Below are 24,758 nucleotides of genomic sequence, written 5' to 3' on the forward strand. Positions count from 1 at the left end.
GGCAAATGCATTTGCAATTTTGGGTTTTAGATATTTTCTTTCTTCTATTTTGTGTGTGTTTTCATTGCTTTTTTCTCATTTAAGAGGTTGAGAATAAAGATGTAGGAAATCATTCTAGTGAAGACCCTTAAGTTGAGGATTTGGTGAGGGCTTTTCGGTTTATGGTTTAAAATACCCAATTTTCGATCACATGTTGACATCTTATCTGTTCAGTTTTTAGGTTTATATGAGTAGATCATTTCTACAAATTTTCACCCAAATTGGTGTTCATTAAGATAACAAACTAGATCAAATTAATGGACGAACCAAATCTGCCAAATATGAACCGTTCAAGTTCATAATTGATAAATCACACTTATGAATGTCTTAACAATTTTCAATATAGCTGAAAATTTGAAGAAATGATATACTCATAAATACCTATAAACTGAACGGTCAATATGTAGATATAAGATCGAAATGTGGGATAAACCGAAAAGTCTTTACCAAGTCCTCAACTTAAGGGTCCTCACTAGAAGGGCTCCCTAAAGATGTATACCAAAAAGATATCAACTTCCAAGTCTGTGTACATGAATCATGTGCCAATATTTGTGTGATATACATCTTATCGGGTTGCATTAGCTTTCAAGGTCTCTATGGATTGTGAATCGAAATTTACTCTTATACAGTTAGTTGTTAGAGTTTATTGTCTCATGAAAATTGTAGCGTTCGAAAAGATACCATAATTTCATGTCTAGACCCGTTTGGAGATTTACTACTATGAAACTCGCATTCATCCAAAGTACAGAAAACTAAAATTTAGAAAGAAAAAAAAAACACCCTCTAGCCTCTGGTTTATATGTGGAAATAATACCTCCAATATTCTTCCCTTTAATTTTGCTTTTCAAAATCAAGGTGACAATACAAATGGCATGATGATTGGAAAAGAAAATGTCAAATTATTCCCTCTTTGAATATGACAAGTGAGATTGAAGAAGAGTATAGTGAAATACAACAAAATCGAGCCGCCCATTACAGTTAAGGAGCCGTCAAGAACAAAGCCAGAAGGCTTATATTATATTTGACTGGTATACAATTCAGTGAATTGGTAATGTTGTATAGGGCAGGCAATTTGAGGAGGGACCAAGCACGAGGTTGATGACCAGTTGTTCACATGGATATAAAGGTTACAACTCTGTCACTGTCCCTATTGTCAGCTGCGCTGGCTCCACATGCTATGCTGTTCTTCAACTCAATCCATGAGCTATATCATCTTCTAATAACAGAAACAACAAACCAACTTCAACAATGAAGAAATTTCCAAGTCTGTCTGTTTAGCAAGATTTGACAAACTGTTTTATGAGGAAATGGTGAGGGTGAGATGGAATCTGGGAGAGTTGAAAAGGAAATGTTGCCAACAAATTTATCTTGTGGGGTTAAGTTGGCATCAACCATCAAGCATAATTCCACCTTTGATCAAACTTGGTTAAAGAAAAGCAAACTCTAATACAGGAAAAGAAATCTTACAGTAGTAACTTGCTGTTGGAGAACAATGATATGAGGGAAAGTTAGTTGAACAATAGGCAATGTTGAACATGCTACTCCAATGTGAATTCCTCCAGCCATATCAGCACTTCATTTCTCTAAAATGCAGTCAGCACCAAAACAACACAAAAGATCAACCGTTAGAGTGAAGAAAGCAAAATTCGGTAGGATTTGGCAAAAAGAGGACTAACAGTACAAATAAAAGCTTAATGATCAAGATTACTTGCTACTGGTTTTGCTTTGTCTAGAAGGCAGTAGAAGTAACAGCTACCAAGACTACTACAACTAGGGCTAGTAATCAGGCCAAAGTCGAGTTCAACTTTTCTTGAAAGAGGGTTGCTTGCAGTACTCATAGACCTTCAATATGTGAAAGGGTAGATATATATCTTGTAACTTATTAGATGAAGTTTCAACAGTTGAAATTTTCTTAGTTGAGGTTTTCTTGAAAACAGGTTTTCTTGCAGTTATTCCAGAGCTTCAATGTCAAAGGTAGCTAGATATCTTCCAACTTCTTGGATGAAGTTCCTATAGTTGGAATTTTCTTTGGTGAAGAATTTTCCATCTTGAAGTTTTCTTTGATGAAGTTTTCTCCATATATCATATAAAATTAGAGATATATAAGAACACATTATCAGACTGGTCACTGATGTTACATACCATTATAAAGCTCCAAGTTCGGCCAGGGTCATTGTAACGAGCAAGCATACACCCGGCCTTAGGTTTGAGACCATCTCTGATAAGACTAGCACGCAGCAAATTCTCCTTTTCACGAACAACATCTTCGGTAGGCTTCCCACTAAACTTGATAACAGCAGCAATGCCTTCTTCCATTTTTTTCAAGCTAATTGTTTCTGCATTAGGATCTGGTAAACTGGCCACATCACATTTTTCTTATTAATATATAACTCTTCACAAGGACAAATGTAAGTACGATATATATCTAACATCTATTAATTCTCCACCTGCTTAAATCCTTGTCAAGTGGAAGACATACTTTGATGGATACTTTGGAAAATTCAGCATCAGATGCCTCAGTGAACACCGGAGTTGTCATTGGTATCTTTTCCATTTTTGAGTTCTTTCCAAAGATGTACCTAAGCAAATCCCATTTCCATATCACAAAAAGAAACAAAATTTTTTTTTTTTAAAGAAAATATATTTATAGCACATGATTAGCTAAGCTGTAATGCAAGCACTCACCCAGTAACATCATTGAAACCAGCTGATCCAGACAGCTTGTCTGCACTTCCTTCTACCACTATAAAAGGGGAGTACTTTCTTACCTGTAGAATCAATCCAGGAATCACCAACAAAACAGTAAAACCATCCAATCAAATAGAGTTACAGAAGAAAACAAAAACCTTCAAATGTAATGCATTTCATTCATGATTCATCAACTTTAGAGAATGAAGTCTAAAAGCCCAACTTTTAATGAATGCAACATTAGCCATTCACTAAGGAGAACACACCTCATAATTTGCTGTTCTCTTTAGTATGTCATATTTTGGTGTTTCCAAGTCTGGAGTTTTGTAAATCCTCAGCTGCAGGGTTTTACATACAAGAAGAGACTAAGGCAAGAAAGAATCTTTATACATGATAATGGAAAGTGTATAATGAGTCTGCCAATACCTGCTTGAATACATCTAACAAACCTTCTACAGAAAAATAGTCATTCTTCTTAATGGAATCCCAGAAGTCCTACATGTACATTACAGCAGATACATGAACAATTTTAGAAATTACGCTGTATCATCTACATTGTACTATAAAGAGTCATGAGGTGAATGATTGTTACCACATGGCTGCAGAACTTCCCAGTTTCGGGGTTGATTCCCATAACAGAAGTACCAGTGAAGATCAATTCTGGTTTCCAAGGCAGAGGGACGAACTTCATAACCATAGTCCACCTTGTAGTGATTTCATATGGTCCTGACTATATAGCATCTTAATCAGTAACTTAAGACAGTCCCACTCCAATTTCAAGTGGACATCCACATGAATATGCACAGATTGAAAACTTTAAACTAAAAGTTTGAGTCTGCACTCAAATTTTATTTCCTCATATTCAACATAGTCACATTAACCTCATCCAACATATATATGCAGCTATGCATCATCCAAAATTCTAAGTTACATAATTTCATTCTATGAAAATCATTGAACTGCACCCAGTTAAATTCTTATATTTAATTACTCAATGCCTAAAATTCCCAATATTCTAGTAGTTAATCTAATAAGGGAAAGAACACAGGTCCTTTAAACAGTTACCTGTTTTACCCAGTGCAACTGGAACTTGGGAGTGAAGACTGTCTTCAAGAAGGCAATGTTCAACAAATAGCCAGTTATAGAATCATGCTTGGTGATTGGATCCCTGAACTTCACACGTTCATCATACGCCGTCCGATCAATTCCTTGATCATCAAACAAGTGAACTAAATCCTGGTACAGAAAATCGACCACCCTTTCCATGTCGACGGTTGATTTTGGCGGGCTTTGGTCTACTAAGCTAAGTCTAACAGCCCACTTTGAGTAGTTTTGCCTTGTTTGAAGCCCCAAGTGTTTGTGTTTCAAGGCTTTGGAACGTGGATGGCATGGTAGTTTATTCGCTTTGGTGGTGCTCAGCCGCCGTAAACTGACGCACACGGCGGGGATAGGCCTGAAAACTTGGTCGGAAAGCTGTGTGCTAGCCATTTGGTGGTTGTGGTGGGCGTGTGACTGTGTTGGCTTGGTGCGTGACCATGCATTGCTACTATGAAACAACTTAGCCACAAGTATTGATTGGTTGGTGTTCGTTTCTGAAATTAGTGGCTACAATTTCTTCATGTAAACATAATTGAATAGTAGAACTCGTCGTTTGTAAATACCTTATGAAAATGATAAGGAGAAACACTAGTATCATTGTCCTGCAGATATGACTTTAAGCTAAATTCTCCATTCTATGGTAGACTAGCACAGTATTGCAGCACAATTTCACACTCTCAGTACAAGACTTTACTGATGAGAAACCCCTCTGTATATTTGGCCATCCATGAACTTCAATATCATAACTAATCCAAAACATAAACACCAAATAAGTGACCATTTCCCATCTCCTAAATCACACATTGTGCAGGAGAAAGATGAAATGAAGGGCAAGATTCCTCCTGCCGTAAATAAGTTGGATAAGTGAGGGCATCAAGGACTTTTTCATTTGCTAAGAAATTAAAATGTAGCTGGCTTAGTATAGAACCCTCTTGTTTCCCAGGGTTCTGACAGGAATCACAGGATTAAATGGCAACAGCCCTCCCTCAGTCTCCCACTCTCAAGACTCCTCTTTCAGGATGTGTGACGACGAGTGCTATGAAGGTAAGTCTCTCTTGACCTCTGCATCCACCTCTAAGCTTGGTTTGTCCATTTCTAATGTCATCACAAAATGGCTCGAATCCCTACCCGAAGAAATCATACCCAACATCCTAATCACACTACCTGTCAAATCCCTCATCAGATTCACCTCTGTCTGTAAATCTTGGGAGTCCACCATCAAAAACCCAAAATTTATCCACACCCACCTCACCCACACTCTCAATTCCAATGACCAAAACGACACCCACCTCATTCTCTTCCACGATGTTCATAGTAAACATTTCTGTCACTATCCTAAGTACAAGAAGCCTCTTTCTCTCTGCATTATGATTACACTGCTGCTGTTACTGAGTATTGCAAGATTGAGTTTCCAGTAGCTATCAAGGAAGCAGTCATGAATGCTTTTCGTGTTGTGGGTACTTGTAATGGGCTGGTTTTGCTGGCTGATGATTTGGAGGATTACGGTTACACCTTTGTTGTATGGAACCCTAGTATAAGAAGGTATGTGACCCTTCCCAAGTCCACTATGAGGTTTTCGAGGCAAGGTACGTATGTTGGTCCGGTTGGTCTGGGTTATGATGCTGTTGGTAATGACTATAAGGTTGTGAGACTTACCACCCTTTTTAAGAAAGAGAATCCTTGTCGGCCTGATATTTGGCCCACTTCAGTTGAGGTTTATTCACTCGCCAAGGGCATTTGGAGCACGGTCAGTCCTCCTCAATGTATTGTTCTTCATTACTCCGCTGCTCAGGTTTTCGTCAATGGGGCACTTCACTGGATGGCTAAGCATTGCCATTGGATAGATGAGATGGTACATATAGACTCTTTCATTTTGACATTTGATGTGGCTGCTGAGTCATTTGGAGAGATAATGTTGCCCAAGGGCTTCGAATCAGAGGAGGCACAGTTGTCTACGTTGTCTGATTCTGGAGATAGAAATTCTATTGCTCTGTTTGTGAGGAATGAGGTTCCGGGTGCTTTTGGTCTTGAATATTGGGTAATGAAAGAGTACAGTGAGGAGAAATCATGGACAAAGTTGATGGTTTTTGGTCCACATGATCGGTGGATAAATGTACCCAGGGTATTGTGTTTTAGGAGGAGTGGTGAAGTGATGTTGTTACTTAAGGATGGCCATACAGTTTCACTTGACATTGTGAGCGAAGAATTTAAACATCTAGGGATGTATGGAGGGGACCTTAGCTCTGTTCACTCTTATGAAGAGAGCCTTGTCTTGCTTGAAAGGAAAGATGTTGTTTCTTACTGAGGCAATGAACCAAGTAAGGTGATTATTTCTTGAACTTACCTTTGCTGATAGCTTCTAATTTTAATGCATATGCTGCTAATTGTATATGATCTATGACGATTGGATTTTACCTCAGCCACAAAGTTTGATATTGTGTATGCTGATTGCTTTGATTGCTCTGTGCGTCATGTATTATATTTTTTCTTTGCCACAAGTTTGTTGTTCGTGTCTTTCTGGTGTTTCGTTAGGAACTTGCTATAATATTGTTTTAAATGTTTTCCTGTCTTAGCTAATTGTCTTTCTTGTTCTGTCGTTTTGAGAACAGAGACTAGTAACCAAGTTGATTAGAAATCAAGCAAACCAACTTCAGAACAATTCGCTGTACTTTATGTTTGGAAAACAAGACTTAAATGAGTAACTACTCATATCATATCATTGCTTTCTCCGTGTTTTCTATAATATCTGTTTGGTATTACCTTAGACAGTAGAGTGTGGTCTCCAAGGAACTGTTGAGGCTACTGCATTGTATTTGAAATTACATGTTTTTATTTGCTGTTGTTAACTGACCATATTATCTCTGTCGATGATGTGTACTTGTCACTTTGAATCGTTCCCAACCAACCATATTATCTGGTCGATTGATTTGTTAGTTTTTGATGACTACTTGTTACTTTTAATATGAATATGGCACAAATCATGCTATTTGATTTTCTATTTGCATAGGCAGCATCATATGAAAGCTGATGAAATGTGGGATACCAAAATTAAGACCGAGTAATAGTTGCAACTTTCTACTCTAATTTCTGTAGATTTTCTTTGTTTATCAATATTTGGATTGAATTTCCATGGCATTATCTTTTTCTTTTCTGGGTTGAATTACCTCCGTTTTACATTACATGCCTTGGCAATCTTGAGCTGATTATCATCCTACATCTCTGTCATCAACTGTGAACCACATACTTTCCCTTCACTTCACTCTCTAGTCTCTATGTTGTGTTAATACAAATATCTGAACAAAGCGTTGAAAAGTGTTCTACTACCACTTCCGGTGCGTTCATGCAGCATCCCTTTTGGGACTCCATAGCATTTGGGACTCCATTTGTATAATATAACTTGCTGAAGCATTTATTCAATTGTGTGCAGGTCAGACATTGGGACACATGACTTTCAAGACTGTTTTTTGTAGCTGTGAAGTGTGAGAATCTGATGCATGGGTTTGCAATTTCAGTCACTCCATCTACCGACTGAACTTTTGAAGTGCATCTATATAGGATATGTAGTCCCATCTAGTATGGGTATGTAATCCTAACATGACTCGCTTCTAATTTGGATCTTCCATCAGACTTATCAGTAGTTATTAGTATTCTCGTGTGTAACAATATTTCAACTGAATAGATTACCCTCTATCTTAATCGTTTACGCGATCTCTTGTGGTTTTTCTTAACCGCATCCAAAGCTTGATGCTTACAAGCTTTGGAATATGGAGAATGGCCTAAATTTGCCTTTGCTACTTGTGAATTCTTTCATGCTTGTGTCTTTGCTATTCCACATTCTATTGAAAGATCCTTTAGACATTGAGAACAGGTCAACTTGCGGAACATGATTCACCTTCGATTAATCAGGGATGACACTAAGAAATTGATACTAGGAGAGAAATTTGACATATGCTAAGTATCAGAAGTCTCTCAATATACCCTGAATTGATTCCCTCAAAGATTGATGTGAAATTGAAAGAAAGAACCAGTATCATACTCACTTCAAGCTAATTTCTCCAATCTATGCTAGACTAGCACATTCTTGCAGCACAATTCCACACTCTAGCACACGACTTCACTGATGAGAAACGCGCCAAGCATATCATCATTCCCCTATATACACACTTCAATATCCCAACAAGGCTGTTGTATTGCCAAGTTGGGCTCTTTCATTACGGACTTTGGTGGTGGTTCAACGGGGCCGTGACTGGAGTAAAGCCCATATGCATTGCAAATTGCTTTTCGGCTATGAGACATCTTACCCACAAGTTGATTGGTTGGTGTTCATTTCTGTTTACATCCTTAAATATATTATGCAAAACTATTAAGATAAAGATTTTAAACTAAATATTTCAATACTAACCTCACAATCAAGAATTTTTGTGAAAATATAATATTAAACTAAAATCAATAAAATCCAAACAACAACAATTCTCTACATCTTTACATCAAAAAAAAAAAAACAATTCTCTACATCTTTTAAATCAGATTTGAGAATATACAATGTGGTGGGATTGTTCGTTCTTATTTTTATTTTATTTATGGCTTCAAATGTAGTCTTTCATATATATAATCGTAAAGAAGGAAGTCAATAAAGAGATCAAGGAGAATATATATAGGATGTGGTTTGTGAATAAATAGAGGTATGCGTTAAATATATTGATGATATATTTTTATATTTTATCAGATTGAGGAAAATAAAATAAAGAAAATAAAAACCAGATTTTCTCTCATAATTTTGAGGGCAGAATTAGAACGTTAAAGATAAAAAATAAGACGTGGGGTGAACTAAGCATTTAGTGGGGTGGAAATAGCCGCACCCTAAAATATTTGTAAAAAATGTTCTAAAAGGTGCTAAAAACCAAGAATAAGAAAACTCATTATTTGTAAATTAAAGTGCATATCTTAAATCATTTTTGTCTAAGTAAAAGCAGGCATGAATCGAGAATCTTAAACCACAATAATATCATACAACAATTCTCAAATAGAAAGATCATAGCCCCATAAATTACAAAATTTGCTCACTCATATCCACCACTAAAGTAATATATGTACATTGCATTTGTGTAGAGAACTACTATAAATTTAGGAAAATTCATACCTGTCCAAACTTTTTGACTGTTATATGTACACGTTTGTAAAACATTGCCATATAAAGTGAACGTTGGACATGCATTAGAAAAACACATTCTTCCACACTCTTGACACAAGTCGTCACTGACGAGAAACGCGCCAAGAAGCATCATCCCTCTATATATATGCCCATCCATGAACTTCAATTCCATAACCAATCCAAAGCATACACACCAAAGCTCCCATTTCCCTCATCTCCTAATTCAGACTCTTCATTTCATAAGAAAACCCATCATCCAAAACCTCCAAATCAACAGTCCAAACTAGAAGGATGTCGAAAATGTTTGCCCTTTCAAAGTTCGAGACTGCCTCAATATCATGGTGGAAGAAGCATGGAGATGGAGACGACGACGGTGATGATGGATACGACTATGCCCCAGCGGCATCAGCATGCATGGAAGGCGACAGCGATGACGACGATTCCGACTATGATTATGCTCCGGCGGCCTCTACGGAAGGCGATGACGACGACGATGATGGTGGTTATGATTATGCTCCAGCTGCATAAGAGCTGTGTAACTAGCAATTCAGTCGAAATTGCTTATATTAATTCTTGATATGAGATCGAGTGGCATTTCTATCACAGGGTTATTTGCAAACCCCTAAGTATTTTCTGACGGCCTTTGTAGCTCGTCAGATGTTATAGGGTATTATGTATCAATTTCTGATCAGTAAACCTCTGAATTATGGTCCTCTACTACTCTAATTTCGTTTTTTGTTTGAAACTCGAAGATGCTAATTAAGTATTAACATGAGCAAATGTGGTTTGTGACACTGTTTCCTTTCAATGATCGAAGTCTGTAATAGTTTCAAGCACACAATAAGTCTCATTTCCCTATCTGCAAGTTTGCTTAATTAGTGAAATAGAAATACTTTACATGGATGATTTGATCATCACTTACTAAATGAAACTACTTGACTATCAATTCGAGGAACCTGGAGAAACCAAATTTGTTCATATGCTGTTGTTATTTTCCATCTTTCTTGTAATGGCTCAGCTCACCCCGCACTTGCTTTATCATGATATTCTCTTCCTTTACCTTTTCAATTATAATTCTAATGTATTTCTCTAAGTGGTCACTTTACTTATCATCTGCTATAAACTAAATTCAAACTTTCTGGGATTGCTGACGAAGAGCTTAGTATTCGACGAGCTACTAAAGAGTACTAAATATCCACTAAACCTCATTCAAAGAATAACCAATAGATACATTATCAAGTAATTTATATATCCTTTACTTAATCTAGAAAGACCATTTGTATCTCAGTCTTTCATGTAATCTGATACGTACTCTGATTTCATAAAGTAATTATGGAAGAACTTCAAGAGACTGATGTTAAATGTCTTCGAGAGACTGTATATATATATATATATATATATATATATTGAACCCAAAATCTGATAATGTTCAGCAACTATATATATATGACTATGAGCATAGAGACTTCTCAGAGTTTGTCAAATTAGCCCTAAACCCGATCAGTCATCATGCTCAAGTCATCAATAAACCACTCCCTCAGGGCTTCATCAGTTATGTAGGATTATCATATGTCTCCAATCTCAATCAAAGAAGTACGTCTTCCTAGTTTCAACTAACCCAGTTCTTTATACGTAAACATGACTCCGTCGCTTAATATATTGATCATGATCATCAACTATGTGTACGTTTCAATTTAACTGGCCGGTTAGGGCTAAACTAATACAGCTAGAAATTAAGAATAGCAGATACTAATTATAATCTGATTTCTGAGCAAGTATATATTCACAACTTGTCGTCATAGCTTCAATTAGTTCAATATACCAATCGTTGCTTCTTCTGTTTCTGATTGATACATCGATCACGATCATGTCTCATATACGCGGCTCGGTGTCATCAAAATGAGCTCATATGTCATTCTAGAAACCCTAGCTAGGTGGCCTTATCAAAAAACACCCATCTTTTGATCTTTCTCTTTCAGGGTTTCAGGGTTTCAGTGTGTCGAATACCACCACGTTGCCAAATTATCTCTCTGTTATATTATTGGAAATCGATGGATATATACAAGCACATAGGTGGAGGTACATATAGACCAAAGGGTGCGATCGCATCCGTCAAAACTTTGGCTTTAACATGTATTTGGCCTTTGATGGCACCTCTTTATTAATGATGACACCCCTCATTTTTAGTCTCTGGCTCCGCCTATCTACATGTAGCTAGGGATTATGACTCCCTCCAGCACCGAAAGGCCGATTTGACCTGAGATCGAGATCGAGATCGAGATCATGATCGATCTTTTCCAGATTCACGTACTTTTTATCAGCAAATTGATCGAGATAGATGCTCACAGACATGAACCCTACTGTTTGTTTCCTACATGGCATGCTGACATGTCCTTGGATGTCTGAGATGGTTGGATCATATAGCACCACGTTATAGGGACAATGGTCCAGGCACAGCCTCCTTGCATTGCTCACACTCCACACGCGATTGTCTTGTGCCCTTTTGAAGCTCCACAACTTGTAGCGCATTTCCATCCATCTTCTTCCATGTGATTCCCTCTCTAGATCTATATATAAGGACATACACATCGATCCCTAACTTATACTCATCATCATTTCCCATTCATAGTAGTACTGGCCCGGTCACTACTTTTTCTTCCACTCCAAGTTAAGAAAACCCAAGTAACTCACCCAAGTTACAAAATGTGTCCTATTTCCAACACTAATGTTGCTTTGTGGTGCAACATAAAGTATGTGGATATTGGATGTTATGGAAAGGATGATCGTAATAAGTACTATTACGATCGTCTTTCCCCGGCTGTAATCACTGAAGGTGACGGCGACGATGATGACGACGACGATGCAGATTACGATTTCGCTCCAGCTGCATAAATAGAGAGAGACTAATACTAGTTTGCTACTTGTTAATCGTTAGCTTAGTGTCGCGTTGATATTCATTATGCATAAGTCACATATCGTGGTAGGTTACATATATATCATCATGCTGAATAAAGAGATGCATGGTACCAAGTTATATTAATCTTTGATGATTATGGCTTAGTACGTACGCATGTACCACATTAGAGCTCTAGATTATTATGTAATCTACGTAGATCAATATTATATATCCAAGTAGTAGGTTTAGTATCTCCTAGGATCGATATTGGGTTGTGTCACTTATTTTATGCATGGACTGATGGACTGATGGACGTCATCTTCATCTAGATGTTCATCCTCGTACTAGTGACCTAATATGTGTATGTCATGCATCGAGGGTAGGTAGCTATAGCTTCATAATATATGTACTGTGTAAGCAGCCAGCTGCAAAATCCATCAATAAAATGATATTAATTTTTATTATACATTCTGTTTGCTGATTTTCAAGTTTTTGTTTTGCTGTTTATCCAAGGTTCATTTGGGATATAAAAATTTCAGAACATGTAGATTAATTCATCATAAATTTATTGAGATTTCTGTTTCTAGTCTATAATTCTCATCTAAAAGCAAAACTGGGTTTTTCAATCTATGCAACATAGAGTCTATCTGTTCCATTTGTGAGTGAGATGAATCACTAACAAGGAACTCATGGATAACGCCATTAATCTCAACAGAACTGCACCCAGGCATCTTCTTAACTCCGAGATCTCTCATTCTCCTCCTCACCTTTGTTACATCTTCCCATCTCTCAGCATCTGCGTAGATGTTGGCCAGAAGCGTGTGAGAACTCGAGCCGCTGGACTCAATATCCGAAAGTCTTTTGGCCACCCTTTCACTCATGTCAACATTGCCATGGATTCTGCAAGCACCGAGTAAAGCACTGTAAAGTGGAACTATAATCTTATTGTTTTCACTTGGAATACTATCTATCAACTCCTCTGCCTCGCGTAGGAGTCCAGCACGACCAAGAAGGTCAATCAGACATCCGTAATGTTCTAGCTTTGGCTCCATCCCATAGTCCTTTCTCATGGAGTCGAACAAATTTTGTCCTTCGTCAACCAATCCTCCATGACTACAAGCACTCAAGACACCAATGAAGGTGATATCATCAGGGTTGATCCTGACTTGCTTCATTTTGGAGAACAGCTCGAGCGCTTTGCTTGTCATTCCATTCATTGCAAGCGCGCAGATCATTGAAGTCCAAGTGGCTGCATCTTTTTCATTCAATGCATTGAAAATCTCCAGAGACTTGCCTATGCACCCACATTTTGCAAACATTTCTATAAGAGCAGTACCAACAATTGCATCAATCTTGATTCCAATTTCGTCTATGTATTTGTGAATCCATTTGCCTTGCTCTAATGCTCCCAACTGAGCACAACCTGTGAGGAGGGCAACAATTGTGAATTTATCCACTCGAACTCCTCTAAATTGCATTTCTTGGAATAGAGCAACTGCCTCATCGAATTGGTTATATTGTACATACCCATTCATCATAGCTGTCCATAGAACAACATCCTTAGCAGGACTCCTATCAAACAACTCTCTAGCCTCATCCAGCATACCACAATTCACATACCCACACACCATACTAGTCCAACACATGACATTTCTCACCCTAATTTCATCGAAAACTTTCCTTGCTTCACTCAAACAGCCACACTTAGCATACATATCCAACGCCGCATTTCCGATTATAGCACTAAACTCAAGCTCAGCTCTAACATAGTCATGAACTTCCTTACCAAGCTCCAAATCTTTCAGCGCAGCGCAAGCCGAAAGCGTGCTTACAACCGTAGCCTCATCCGGCTTCACATTGCTCTCTTTTCTCATCCTCCTAAACACACTCACCGCCTCCCTAAACCTCATACACCCAACACACCCTGAGATCATAACATTCCAAGAAACCACATCTCTCTCAGGGATTCCATCAAACAAGTTCATCGCATTATGAACTTGACCCAATTCCGCATACATGTAAATCAGTGAGTTACACACATATGTATCGAACCGAAACCCATTCTTTACCGCAAACCCATGAATCTTCTCACCTTCTCGAGCGTCTCCCAAGCCTCCAATGGCTTTACAAGCAAATGGGTACGTGAAACTATCGGGCCACAAGCCATCTTCCCTCAACTTCCGAAAGAGCTCAATGACACTTTTGAATCTTTTTCTTTTCGCTAAGGCCTTGATCATTACATTGTAGATGAACAAACCCGGAGATTGGATGTGAGTGAAGACTTTCTCGGCGTAATGTATGTCTCGGAGAGAAGGGTCTGTGCAGAAGACCATGAGCTTGTTCAGGGTGGCTTTGCATTGGTGTAGTCCAAGGATGAACATCTGGGTTTGGATCTGTTTGAGCTGCTTCATGGATTTGCAGCTCTGAATGAGATGGATGCATGATGTTTTGTTTAGCATTTTGAGGGGTTCAGGATGATGGAGGGTTTTGGTTTACAAATAATTTGGAGAGAAATCAAACCTCAAGATCTTGGGTTGGTTCATATTGGTTCCAAAGCATCGATATATACAAAAAGTCATTATTGCCCACATGATTCAATTTATTTACGGATACGTATCCAAACGTATCAGACATGTCAGGCCGTATATAGCCGTATCCGAGAACAAATTCTGAAGCACGATTCACTTTCTGAAGTATGTCTTCCCACGTAAAACTTCGTCTTCTGTTATTTTACCGAGCCCTTATATATGGAGATGCTTTGAATAAAATACCTCAAAGATGTGTGAATTTTACTCTGATTGCAAGAATTAATACGGAGGAGTTTCATTAAGTTTAATGGTTGTGTATCACCAGAAATCCTTACATGAACAAGAACCATCCTTAAATTGATGGAAGCGATTCCTGTCCCTAACTATTATTTCCCTGTTGTAAACTTTGGAGATGAGCTTGGTTGCAGTGTGGCAATCGCTGCATACACGAAGGTTTTTCACTACTCGTATTGTTGTCCCAGGGTTTGTACTTATCAGCCCAAATGCAATGGCTAGTTTTTCGCTGTGGAGGCTATGTGCAGTCTCCTTGTCTTCTTCATCCATATCGAACGACACCTCAGATTTCTGAGGGACATAACCGGCTTTCTTCAATCGGCTGATCATGTCATCAAGCATTTCGTAGATATTTGCGGTTTGTTGGTGAGATGAATCACCCTTCACAAATTCATGGACAGTTCCATCTACCTCAATCAGGCTGCATCCAGGAGGTTTCTTTATATTCCTTTCTGCCATGAGTTTCCTAATTTTTTTAGCTTCTTCCCATTTTCCCATAGAGCTGTATAAGTTTGATAGAAGCACATATGTTCCTTCATCGTATGGACTAAGTTCTAGGAGCTGTTTAGCTGCTCTTTCTGCTGCCTCAAGGTTACCATGGATTCTGCAGGCACCAAGAAGCCCTCCCAAAACAAAACGATCTGGTTTCATTTGCATCTTCTGAATCAACTCCTCTGCTTCAGCTATGCGACCAGCTCTGCCTAACACGTCAACCATACAGCCATAGTGTTCAATGCTAGGCTGAATCCCATACACTTCAGACATTGAGTTAAAATGCGACAGTGCTTCATCCACTAACCCAGCATGGCTGCAAGCAGCCAATACCCCAACAAAGACTATTGCATCTGGCTTCACTCCACTCATCTGCATCTCATGGAAATGCTCCAAAGCCTTCTTCCCTTCACCACACATTGCAAAACCAGAAATTAACGCTGTCCAAGTCATCAAATCCTTCTCAGGCAGTGTTCGGAAAACATCCGATGCAATGTCTATGCTCCCGCACTTGGCGTACATGTCAACTAGAGTCGTCCCGAGGGCAACATCCACCTCAATTTTCTGCTTTTCAATATAGGCATGCAGCCACTTTCCAAGCTCTAGAGCTCCCAAATTGCTGCAAGCAAGCAATAAACTCACCATAGTCACCTTATCCCCCTTTTCTCCCTCGAGTTGCATTCTACGAAAGAGTAGGAACGCCTCATCGTAATTACTTTCCTCAACATGTCCATTGATCATGATGTTCCAACAAAACAAGTTCTTCTCAGGCATCTTGTCGAACAATTCTCGCGCAAGCGATACACATCCACATTTGCAATAAACATCCATAAGAGCCGTACTGAGCTTCAAATGCGACCCAAAACCATAGTCCTCAATGTACCGGTGCACCCTTTTTGCAGTTTCTAAATCCCTCGCCATCCCACAAGCAGTCAAAACATTAAGCAAAGTAACCTCATTAGGATCCACATTTTCCCTCCCCATCTTATCGAAGAGCTTTAAAGCCTCAGTTGATTGATCCCACTGCGCATAAGCGTCAATCATGGTCGCCCAAGACACCACACTCTTGTCACTCATTTTATCAAACACCTTCCGTGAAGAAACCAAACACCCGCAATTCGAGTACATGTTCATCAGAGTGTTCTGAATGTACGAATCGGAAGCGAAGCCTAGCTTGGTAGATTGACAATGCAGCTGTTTCCCTTCACCCAAATCCTTACATGACTTGAACAAAGAAGGGAATGTGAACCGGTCAGGTATCCAACCCTGTACAATCATTTCATGGTAAAAAGAAATGGCTTCCCGATATAAACCCTTGTTCGTATAGCCTCGGATAACCGAATTACAAGTGAAACCATTGGGATTGGGGATTTGGCTGAGGACTAAACGGGAATAAGTGAGGTTTCCGGAGTCTTCTAAAGCCGAAAAGGCAACGATTTTGCTGGCGGTGAATGCGTCGAAGAAGAGACCATTCCGGAGGAGCTGTGCGTGGATTTGCTTGAGCTCAGACATGCTTGAGCAATTGTCAAGTAACGTAAGACATGGGTGTTGTTGAGCTTGGTTAGTTTTAGTGGCCGCCGTGGTAGTTGTGGCCGTTATGGCCGTTGGTTTATGTAAGAGTGGATAGTCCGAGAAGAAATGTGGTCTAATGTGGTGGAGGGAAAGCGGAGCAGCCATTGCTGCTGCCCTATCTTCTTCCTGGTTAGTTAACACAGTTAAAAACTCAAAAATGCTTGTTCAGCAAGTAGTAGTTTTCTTCTGGTAAATATGTAACTCCTTTTAACTTTGATCGTGACACCAAAGGAGGTAGTTAATGCCGTTAATTGAGTGAACAACTATGACATCGACATCGGCGGAGAGAATCTGCAACATTTTTGGTTGTGGGGTTGGTTCGAGATCGACCTGCCTGCAACTAGGTCATATTAGTAGAGACTCGACCAAGTAAAACAGTAATTTTTTTCCAATAAAAATTCTAGAACAGGAATGAGATCTCAGAATTTCAATCCTCAAATCATGGTTACCCAAAACTGCTTGAATAACCTTTTGCTTTGGTGAGTCTGGGAGGGACCAAACTCACCATTGTCGTTGTTCCTAATAAGTCAATGTTCCTAATAAGGTGTTTTGAGTACACAGGCCACTTGAGGTAACTGAGCAATAAACGGATTAGAACTAGAGTTATGCAGCTAGATGACTAACTATAATAGTCGATCATCAAAATTATAATTGTGTTGCGGCCCTAGTGTGATCTATCGAAACATCTATGTTAATAGATAACATAACACGGCCGCAACATCTTTAGTTACGTACGGAATATATACATATATATATGTAACCTGTTACTAAAATGTTCAAACGTAACAAATACGATAGTACGTCGCCCTTGGATATCCAGATCGATCTAGTTTAATCATGAGGGGATATGAAAATTAAGGTTGAATTCTCTTTCTCACTCATTCACACTGCATATCTTCATCTCTGATTCCTGTATGTATATGCTGAATGATTAAAGATCATTACAGTTCAGAGGTGAGAGAACTGATGGTGAATATCATAACGTGATAGTGTCAGCAAAAACAACGGGAATTGGAGGGGACACAACCCTAGACCTTGAGAAATGTCTGTCCCATACACAACATGCATGTTCGCTCTGGTCCCAACTCCCTCTCCCTCTCTCCCTCTCTCTTCTTGTACCTCTCACAGATCGACTCCCTCTCTCTCTCTCTCTCTGTGTTCAGAAGTAGCATTATCAGCAACAGCAGCAGTCACAGTTAGTTATCCCTACCACCAAAGCCACCCACCATGCCACCTTCTTCATCACCTTCTCAGATGGCCAATGCCAGCGCAACCAAAGCAGAGGAATAGTTCACGTACGTGACTCAAACCCTACGTGTCCACAACCTATTACCTTCCCAATCAAACTTAAACTCTTGGTCCTCTCCCTACTCATCGTTCCCAGGCTAGTCATCCTCGAGCATTACAATTTTCCCCCTGCCCTTTTCACTTAAATTCATGCTTTCGTTTTGGGTGATGTGAAAAATCTATAAATCTATCAGCTCTGTGATCTCTCTATACTATATATTGCTGGATCTCTCTGGTCCCATATTCCTTGCATGCATGTTACCCACTGTTCTGGACTTCTGGACCACCTAGCTTATACGAATCACCACCTCTGCTTCCCTAATCAACTCTTGATTATTATCCCTCCCTAGTTTTTTTGCATGGCTCTCACTTTTTTCCGGTTGTTTTCTACTTGCCTAGTTTCCTTAAAGAAATTTATCTTCTCTAGATTCCTATGGGTAGGAGAGTGTGCTCCCCGTTCGAACACAGCGAGCAGCCGCTACATGTTAAATTTTTGCTTAATATAGACAAGCATGATAACCATTGATTCACATCTTCGATGTATTGTTAATGAAACTTATTTTTTTTATAAAAATGATACGATTTTCATCAACATCTTGTTTAAATCTGATATATACATCAATAAAAGTATCAATCAGACTCAGAAAGAAAAAGAAAAAATCAATAGAAGTATCAGACTACACTTACCAATTAAGCTCCATCAATCAATATTTTGAGGTATTCCATTCAATTTGGCAAATCTTTCCTAATCACACTTATAGAATATGGTCTTGGTTATAAAAATGCGCGCATTGCAGTGAGACATATACAAATACATAGACCTTGGTGGCCACAAAGTTCACAGGCCCTAAACCCTAAGAATTGTGAATAGGCGTATATATATCTAAGAATTTGATTCGTTGAGCATTTCAAAGAAGGCCCTAATTGGCATATATATCTTAATTTGATTCCCATCTCTGATTACTGGAAATGTAATATAGTAGAGAAGCGTGCGCAGATCTCTAATACTATTAACATTTTTGGTTAATTTATAGCTTACAAAGCACAGATTCTTCGATTAGGTAGAACAAAAAGAAATTGAGAGAAAGGACTATCATTCCATTAATATGTAACAGCAATAACTTAATTAAGCTGCAAATGGAGTATTGAAAATTAGCTACGTTCCCTTTAAAGGACCTTCTGTAGTGGGCAATCCACGTTCTTATAAAATACATATTTCATCGATGTAGTAATATCACGTAGTCTATCACGAACGCTAATGTGGCAAAGAATTGCAGTCTCCAACTTATTCTTCTGTTATGAATTTAAGCATAAAATGGTAATAAAAACGAAAAAGATCGCTCGTGACATTCAAGCATGTATATATGTCTCTTTCCAAACGCATAATTAAACCAAATATTATGTTAGTATCCAAAATCATATATATAATAAGTTGATGAGTTGTGGTCTGGTTGGTTAAGGTGTTAACTAACAACTTTGAAATTACGAGTTCAAATTTCATTGACATATGTTAGGTGCGTTAGTTATTTAATAAAAAATAAATAAAATAATATATATAATAAGTTGGTCCTTCAAGTTATTTAATCCATTATGTATTCGGATATTCTTGTTCTCAAATATAAAAATATTTTGGATTTGATTAAGTTCATGGAGCAAACTAGTAAAAACTAGATAAAACACGGAAAATTCTGTTATACCTGACTGTATAGCATGTCTGTTAAATTTCATAACCAAATTTGAAACCTCCTCCCCCCCCCTCCCCCCTTTTTTTAGTGACATGTATACTATATATACGGTTCGGTATAACAGACAAACCCAGAGTCTTTGGTTAATTAGCTTGCATGATTTCTACTATTCAACCAGTGAGTTGATGACATTTTAAAAAAATGCATGTACGTTCTAAAAAAATAAAAAATAAAAATACTGCATGTTAAACAGTGTATTGAAGATTTGATTCACATCGATTTGTTTACTCCATGATTGAGAAACCCAAGTGATATATAAAACTAAAGTACAGTCTTCCATCCGTCGATTTTCATTTCAAACTAAGTTTGTTCGATCGGCTGGGTGACTTAGTTCATTATTAAAGTCATCCTAATTATAATTAATCTTACTCGTCCTTGTCTTCGTAGTATGATGATATGACATGCATGTCTTGATTAAGAGCAAGTTGTGGATAACCAAACCAGATATGTGAACCTTTCCTTGTCTTAATTATTGTAAGTAAGAACGCTTTAACTGATCCTTTTTTTATTTATTTGATTCACATTAACAATGACACCCAACCCATGGAGGGAAATGGATTAACAAAACTGGTTAACAATGACCGCTCGATAGTGTCTTTACATGTGACACATTTCTCCCTGATGTGAAATTCGCACAACAATGACACTATATCTTTTTTCTTTATGAAAATACTACAATTATTGAATTTAGTGTGGCACCTAATTAAACATGTTGTAAGGTGCAATTTAATCTATGTTTAGGTAAAATCAATGTGATCCCACAAGCTGCTTAATTAATTGATGAGATAATATGCTAGGAGCCTAGGACTTATCTTTGTGAGTACTGAACCACCTTTACAAAACGAAAAAGAAATAGATATATATATGTGATGATATTGTTCTTGTTTTATTCTATTGTGTATATATATATATATATATATGAATGTATGTGAATGTCGGTGTTTTTTTTGCTGTCAATATAATTAGGAGGTTACTCTTACATATATGTTGGCGGTTTTGGTGTATAATGTTTTGATAGGGTTGTTTTTTCTAGAGGTTAGTTGTAAGGAGGTATCAAAGTTTCTAGATGGGGTTAGAATATGCTACATTTAGACCATTTTTTGTTCATTTTCATTGTAATCGTTGATATGTAGGTAGGAAGGAGTGTGTGGACGTGTTGTCCATACCACCACCGATATCTTCTATGGTTGTAATGGTTGGTTTTGTTATATAAAGTTTTACATTTCTAAAGAAAAAAAACATCTATATCAACATCTTATAATTACTCAAATATTGACATGCTACAATTAAAGTATCGCAAGTTAACAGGTTCATTATATATTTTTACTTAAAATACTCTATAAGACTCGTAATTTCTTATGATGTTAGTGGTAAACAAGTGATTTTAAAATAATATGTTCTTTTGGAATTAATCGTTTTACCGGCTTTAACATAAAAAGTACCCTTTCTTCTTAACATATCATGAAGTATCATGAAAACAGAGTGTACCTTTTGAGTTTTCACTCATGAAAGTAGTGAAAATAGTGCATTCAAGGGGTCCCTTTGATGGATTTCTTATATGCAACCAATCATTAACATAATTATCTGCATAACACAGCATTACACCACTCTCCTCAAACAATAATTCTCTCATATTACATGCATTATCCTTAAACTCGAGCTGTAGCATATAACTAATCAAGGTAAATTAAAAGACATGCATAAGCTTAATTTTTACCCCATTTTTCAGTCAATTAAGTAATCAAACGGCAGCTGCTTCTATACATCAGAGCCATCAGCAGTAATTTAGTAAGTACTGAATGATCAGATTGAATTTATATTATTTTAGTGCTAATTATTACTGTATTTATGGACCTGGCAGCAACAGATTATTATTCAGAACTAAATTAACCAAGATCAGGGAATCTTTGTTATATACTCTCGATCCAAACCTAGATATATAATACTTAGGAAAATTCTTGTATGCACCAAGGTACAAGTGAACCAAATATTTATTAAAAAATTTTAACCGTTGATATTTATACTTAACTTTTTATTTAAATATTAAATAATGTGATAAATGTAATCCAACGATCTATTTATTTTAGTTTAAGTGGACCTCGTGTTTTAAATCCTCTCTCATACTTGGATCTAAACCAAGGCTGCAGCCGTCTTCGAAAACCTCACCTCTGAATTCTGATCCGGTCGAAAACTCAAGGACGCCGGCAAAAACATCCGGTAGAAACTAAACACGTATACAATTAAGCTAGCTAGGGTTCATCACCGCAGTCAAAAGAGTCGTCGTTACCATTTCCGATGATGATAACATGCAATAATGGAACAAGCACTTAATTATTATCATCGTGATCGTTGACCGGCCCAGTTTATCTTCGCCGCCGGATTTCCTGACACGGCGGCCTCCGCCTGACGTGGATCACTTGATTTCTACCCCCACGAAACCATGCACTAATTTATTTTTTTGGATAATAGAAAACCATGCACTAATACTCAACGTAATACCATCATAATATTATCTAAATCATTAAAATTTATAAAAATAAAATAAGGAAAATAAAGTATATTCACTATAGATTAGGTGGGTAATGGACCAGTGGCACACGTCAGCAGTCAGGCCCTTTCTCTATCTATCCTCTGTCCCACACTCTCTTTCCTACTCGGTTATCGTATCATCTCAAAACCCACCTCTGCCCTTAACCCTTCTCCTTCCTCTTTCACTTCTTCATCCCCATCATCATCTTCTTCCTTTTCCTGTTTCCCACCTTACCTTTCTCTTTCCCACTGTCAGACTCTCACTCACTCTCTCTCTCCGTCCACCATGAGATGAGATCAGAATCTTTATCTAGCTAAGTTCATCACTTCTTTCCTTTACTGCTCAGCGATGGAGCCCTACAATTCCGGTGGCGGCGTCAGCAGCAGCAGCAGCGCGAGCTCGTCGTCTTCCTCCTCCGCTACCTCCATAACCCAGCCGCAAGAGATGGACGGTTATTTGGCCGAGGCTGGGTACAATGTTCGCTCCTCCGATTTACGACACGTCGCTCAGCGGCTCGAGCGTCTTGAAAACGTCATGGTTAACTCACATGACGACCTTGCCCAGTTCGCTTCCGACGCCGTTATCTACAACCCCTCAGACATGGCCTCATGGGTCGACTCCCTCCTCTCCGCCTCCGACTTCAACGCTCCCGATCTCGACTTCGCTGACGCCATCATGACCGATCCGACGGCGGCTTTCCCCGCCGACACGTGGAGTGATATTCCTCCGCCAATCTCCACCGCTGCACCGCCGCCGATGCAGAACCACCAGCAGATAACGTCGTTCACGGCGATGGAGGAAGATTCCGGGATAAGGCTGGTGCAGCTGCTCGTCACGTGCGCCGAGTCCGTCCAACGCGGGGATCTAGCATTGGCCGGCTCGATAATAGAGACCATGCAGGCGCTCCTCACACGTGTCAACACGGGCTGCGGTATCGGAAAGGTTGCCGGATACTTCATCGACGCCCTCAGCCGCCGTGTCTTCACTCCCCAGAGCGTCACCTCCGACGGCGGCTCGGCTCACGAGAACGAGCTTCTCTACCACTACTTCTACGAGGCCTGCCCCTACCTCAAATTCGCGCACTTCACGGCGAACCAGGCGATCCTCGAGGCTTTCCACGGCCACGATTGTGTCCACGTCATCGACTTCAACTTGATGCACGGGCTCCAATGGCCGGCGCTGATTCAGGCTCTCGCTCTACGCCCCGGTGGGCCCCCGTTGCTTAGGTTGACTGGCATTGGGCCGCCGTCACCAGACGGCCGTGACTCGCTAAGAGAAATCGGTCTCCGGCTAGCTGAGTTGGCTCGCTCGGTTAACGTCCGTTTCGCTTTTCGCGGCGTTGCGGCTTCCCGGCTTGAGGACGTGAAGCCGTGGATGCTACAGGTGAGTCCAAAGGAAGCGGTAGCTGTGAACTCAATCATGCAGCTCCATAGACTTCTCGGATCCGATTCGACCCGGATTGAAATGATGTTGGGCTGGATCCGAAACCTGAACCCGAAGATTGTCACGGTGGTGGAGCAAGAAGCGGACCACAACAAACCGGGGTTCTTGGAGCGGTTCACGGAGGCTCTGTACTACTACTCCAACATGTTCGACTCACTCGAAGCTTGTGGCGCCATGCAACCGGACAAGACCCTCGCAGAGATGTACATACAACGTGAGATATGTAACGTTGTATGTTGCGAGGGAGTGGCTCGTGTCGAGAGGCACGAGCCACTCGCCAAGTGGAGAACTCGGTTAGAACAAGCCGGGTTCAGACCGCTTCACTTGGGGTCGAATGCGTACAAGCAGGCCAGTATGTTGCTGACGCTGTTCTCGGCGGAAGGGTATCGTGTGGAGGAGAAGGAAGGGTGCCTGACAATCGGCTGGCATAGCCGACCTCTGATTGCGGCCTCGGCTTGGCAGGTTATGCCCTTGCCTGAACCAACCGCAACGGCGACCAACCCACTTGGGATTGTTAATCATAGCGCCAATCATGTCTAAATTTTTACTCTCTTTTTTTTTTTGGAATTTTTACTGCTACTACTACTGCTAGAGGTTTATGTGGTATAATCGTGTTGCAGCAGCTATGAATTAAGGAACTATCCATAAATAACCATGGGGTTTTAGGTGATTAAAATTGCAGAAAGAAAAGGAAATAGTTCTATTTTATGGTTACCTTGTTAGTGAAGGTAAAGGCATACATCCTGCAAATGGCTAAGTTTTTGGTTCACTTGTTCAGCCTTTGGAAACTCGAACATGTTCACTTATGAAACCGGGAAATATGTATGTACGTAAGTGGTACATTTATCTAATAATAAGTACCTCGCTCGAACTAAGTGATCAAAATAGAGTGATAAAAACTATCACAAGATAAGTGGTTCAAGTGACGAATTGTTTCAAAAGACATAGAAGTAGTAATCAAGTTCTACCATTTACATATCTTAATAGAAATCAC

The 24,758-nt window shown here is 39.2% G+C and overlaps 5 protein-coding genes across 5 annotated transcripts; 2 read left to right on the top strand and 3 right to left on the bottom strand.

Annotated features, from left to right (window-relative positions):
• Positions 1–1,199: 1,199 nt before the first annotated feature.
• LOC101313543 lies at positions 1,200–4,241 on the bottom strand. Its single transcript, XM_004287330.1, has 9 exons — positions 3,793–4,241; positions 3,320–3,457; positions 3,154–3,222; positions 2,994–3,065; positions 2,725–2,807; positions 2,487–2,618; positions 2,182–2,395; positions 1,507–1,622; positions 1,200–1,255 (listed from the first exon to the last, which is right to left on the bottom strand). Exons 1-8 carry the CDS (start codon positions 4,213–4,215, stop codon positions 1,578–1,580), a joined length of 1,176 nt encoding a protein of 391 aa, XP_004287378.1. The 5' UTR covers positions 4,216–4,241; the 3' UTR covers positions 1,200–1,255; positions 1,507–1,577.
• Positions 4,242–4,805: 564 nt separating this feature from the next.
• Positions 4,806–7,430, top strand: LOC101313832 (F-box protein At4g22390-like). Its single transcript, XM_004287331.1, has 3 exons — positions 4,806–4,869; positions 5,241–6,148; positions 7,253–7,430. The coding sequence occupies exons 1-2, from the start codon at positions 4,845–4,847 to the stop codon at positions 6,128–6,130; spliced, it is 915 nt and encodes a 304-aa protein (XP_004287379.1). The 5' UTR covers positions 4,806–4,844; the 3' UTR covers positions 6,131–6,148; positions 7,253–7,430.
• Positions 7,431–12,430: 5,000 nt separating this feature from the next.
• Positions 12,431–14,332, bottom strand: LOC101302787 (pentatricopeptide repeat-containing protein At1g31430-like). Its single transcript, XM_004288771.1, has one exon. It carries the CDS (start codon positions 14,330–14,332, stop codon positions 12,431–12,433), a length of 1,902 nt encoding a protein of 633 aa, XP_004288819.1.
• Positions 14,333–14,719: 387 nt separating this feature from the next.
• On the bottom strand, positions 14,720–16,699 carry LOC101303070 (pentatricopeptide repeat-containing protein At1g08070-like). Its single transcript, XM_004288772.1, has one exon. It carries the CDS (start codon positions 16,697–16,699, stop codon positions 14,720–14,722), a length of 1,980 nt encoding a protein of 659 aa, XP_004288820.1.
• A 5,828-nt stretch (positions 16,700–22,527) lies between these two features.
• Positions 22,528–24,532, top strand: LOC101314119 (DELLA protein GAI-like). Its single transcript, XM_004287332.1, has one exon. The coding sequence runs from the start codon at positions 22,670–22,672 to the stop codon at positions 24,302–24,304; it is 1,635 nt and encodes a 544-aa protein (XP_004287380.1). The 5' UTR covers positions 22,528–22,669; the 3' UTR covers positions 24,305–24,532.
• The last annotated feature ends 226 nt before the right edge of the window (positions 24,533–24,758 follow it).

The sequence above is a fragment of the Fragaria vesca genome, linkage group LG1, assembly GCF_000184155.1.
Source record: "Fragaria vesca subsp. vesca linkage group LG1, FraVesHawaii_1.0, whole genome shotgun sequence".
Lineage (NCBI taxonomy): Eukaryota > Viridiplantae > Streptophyta > Magnoliopsida > Rosales > Rosaceae > Fragaria > Fragaria vesca.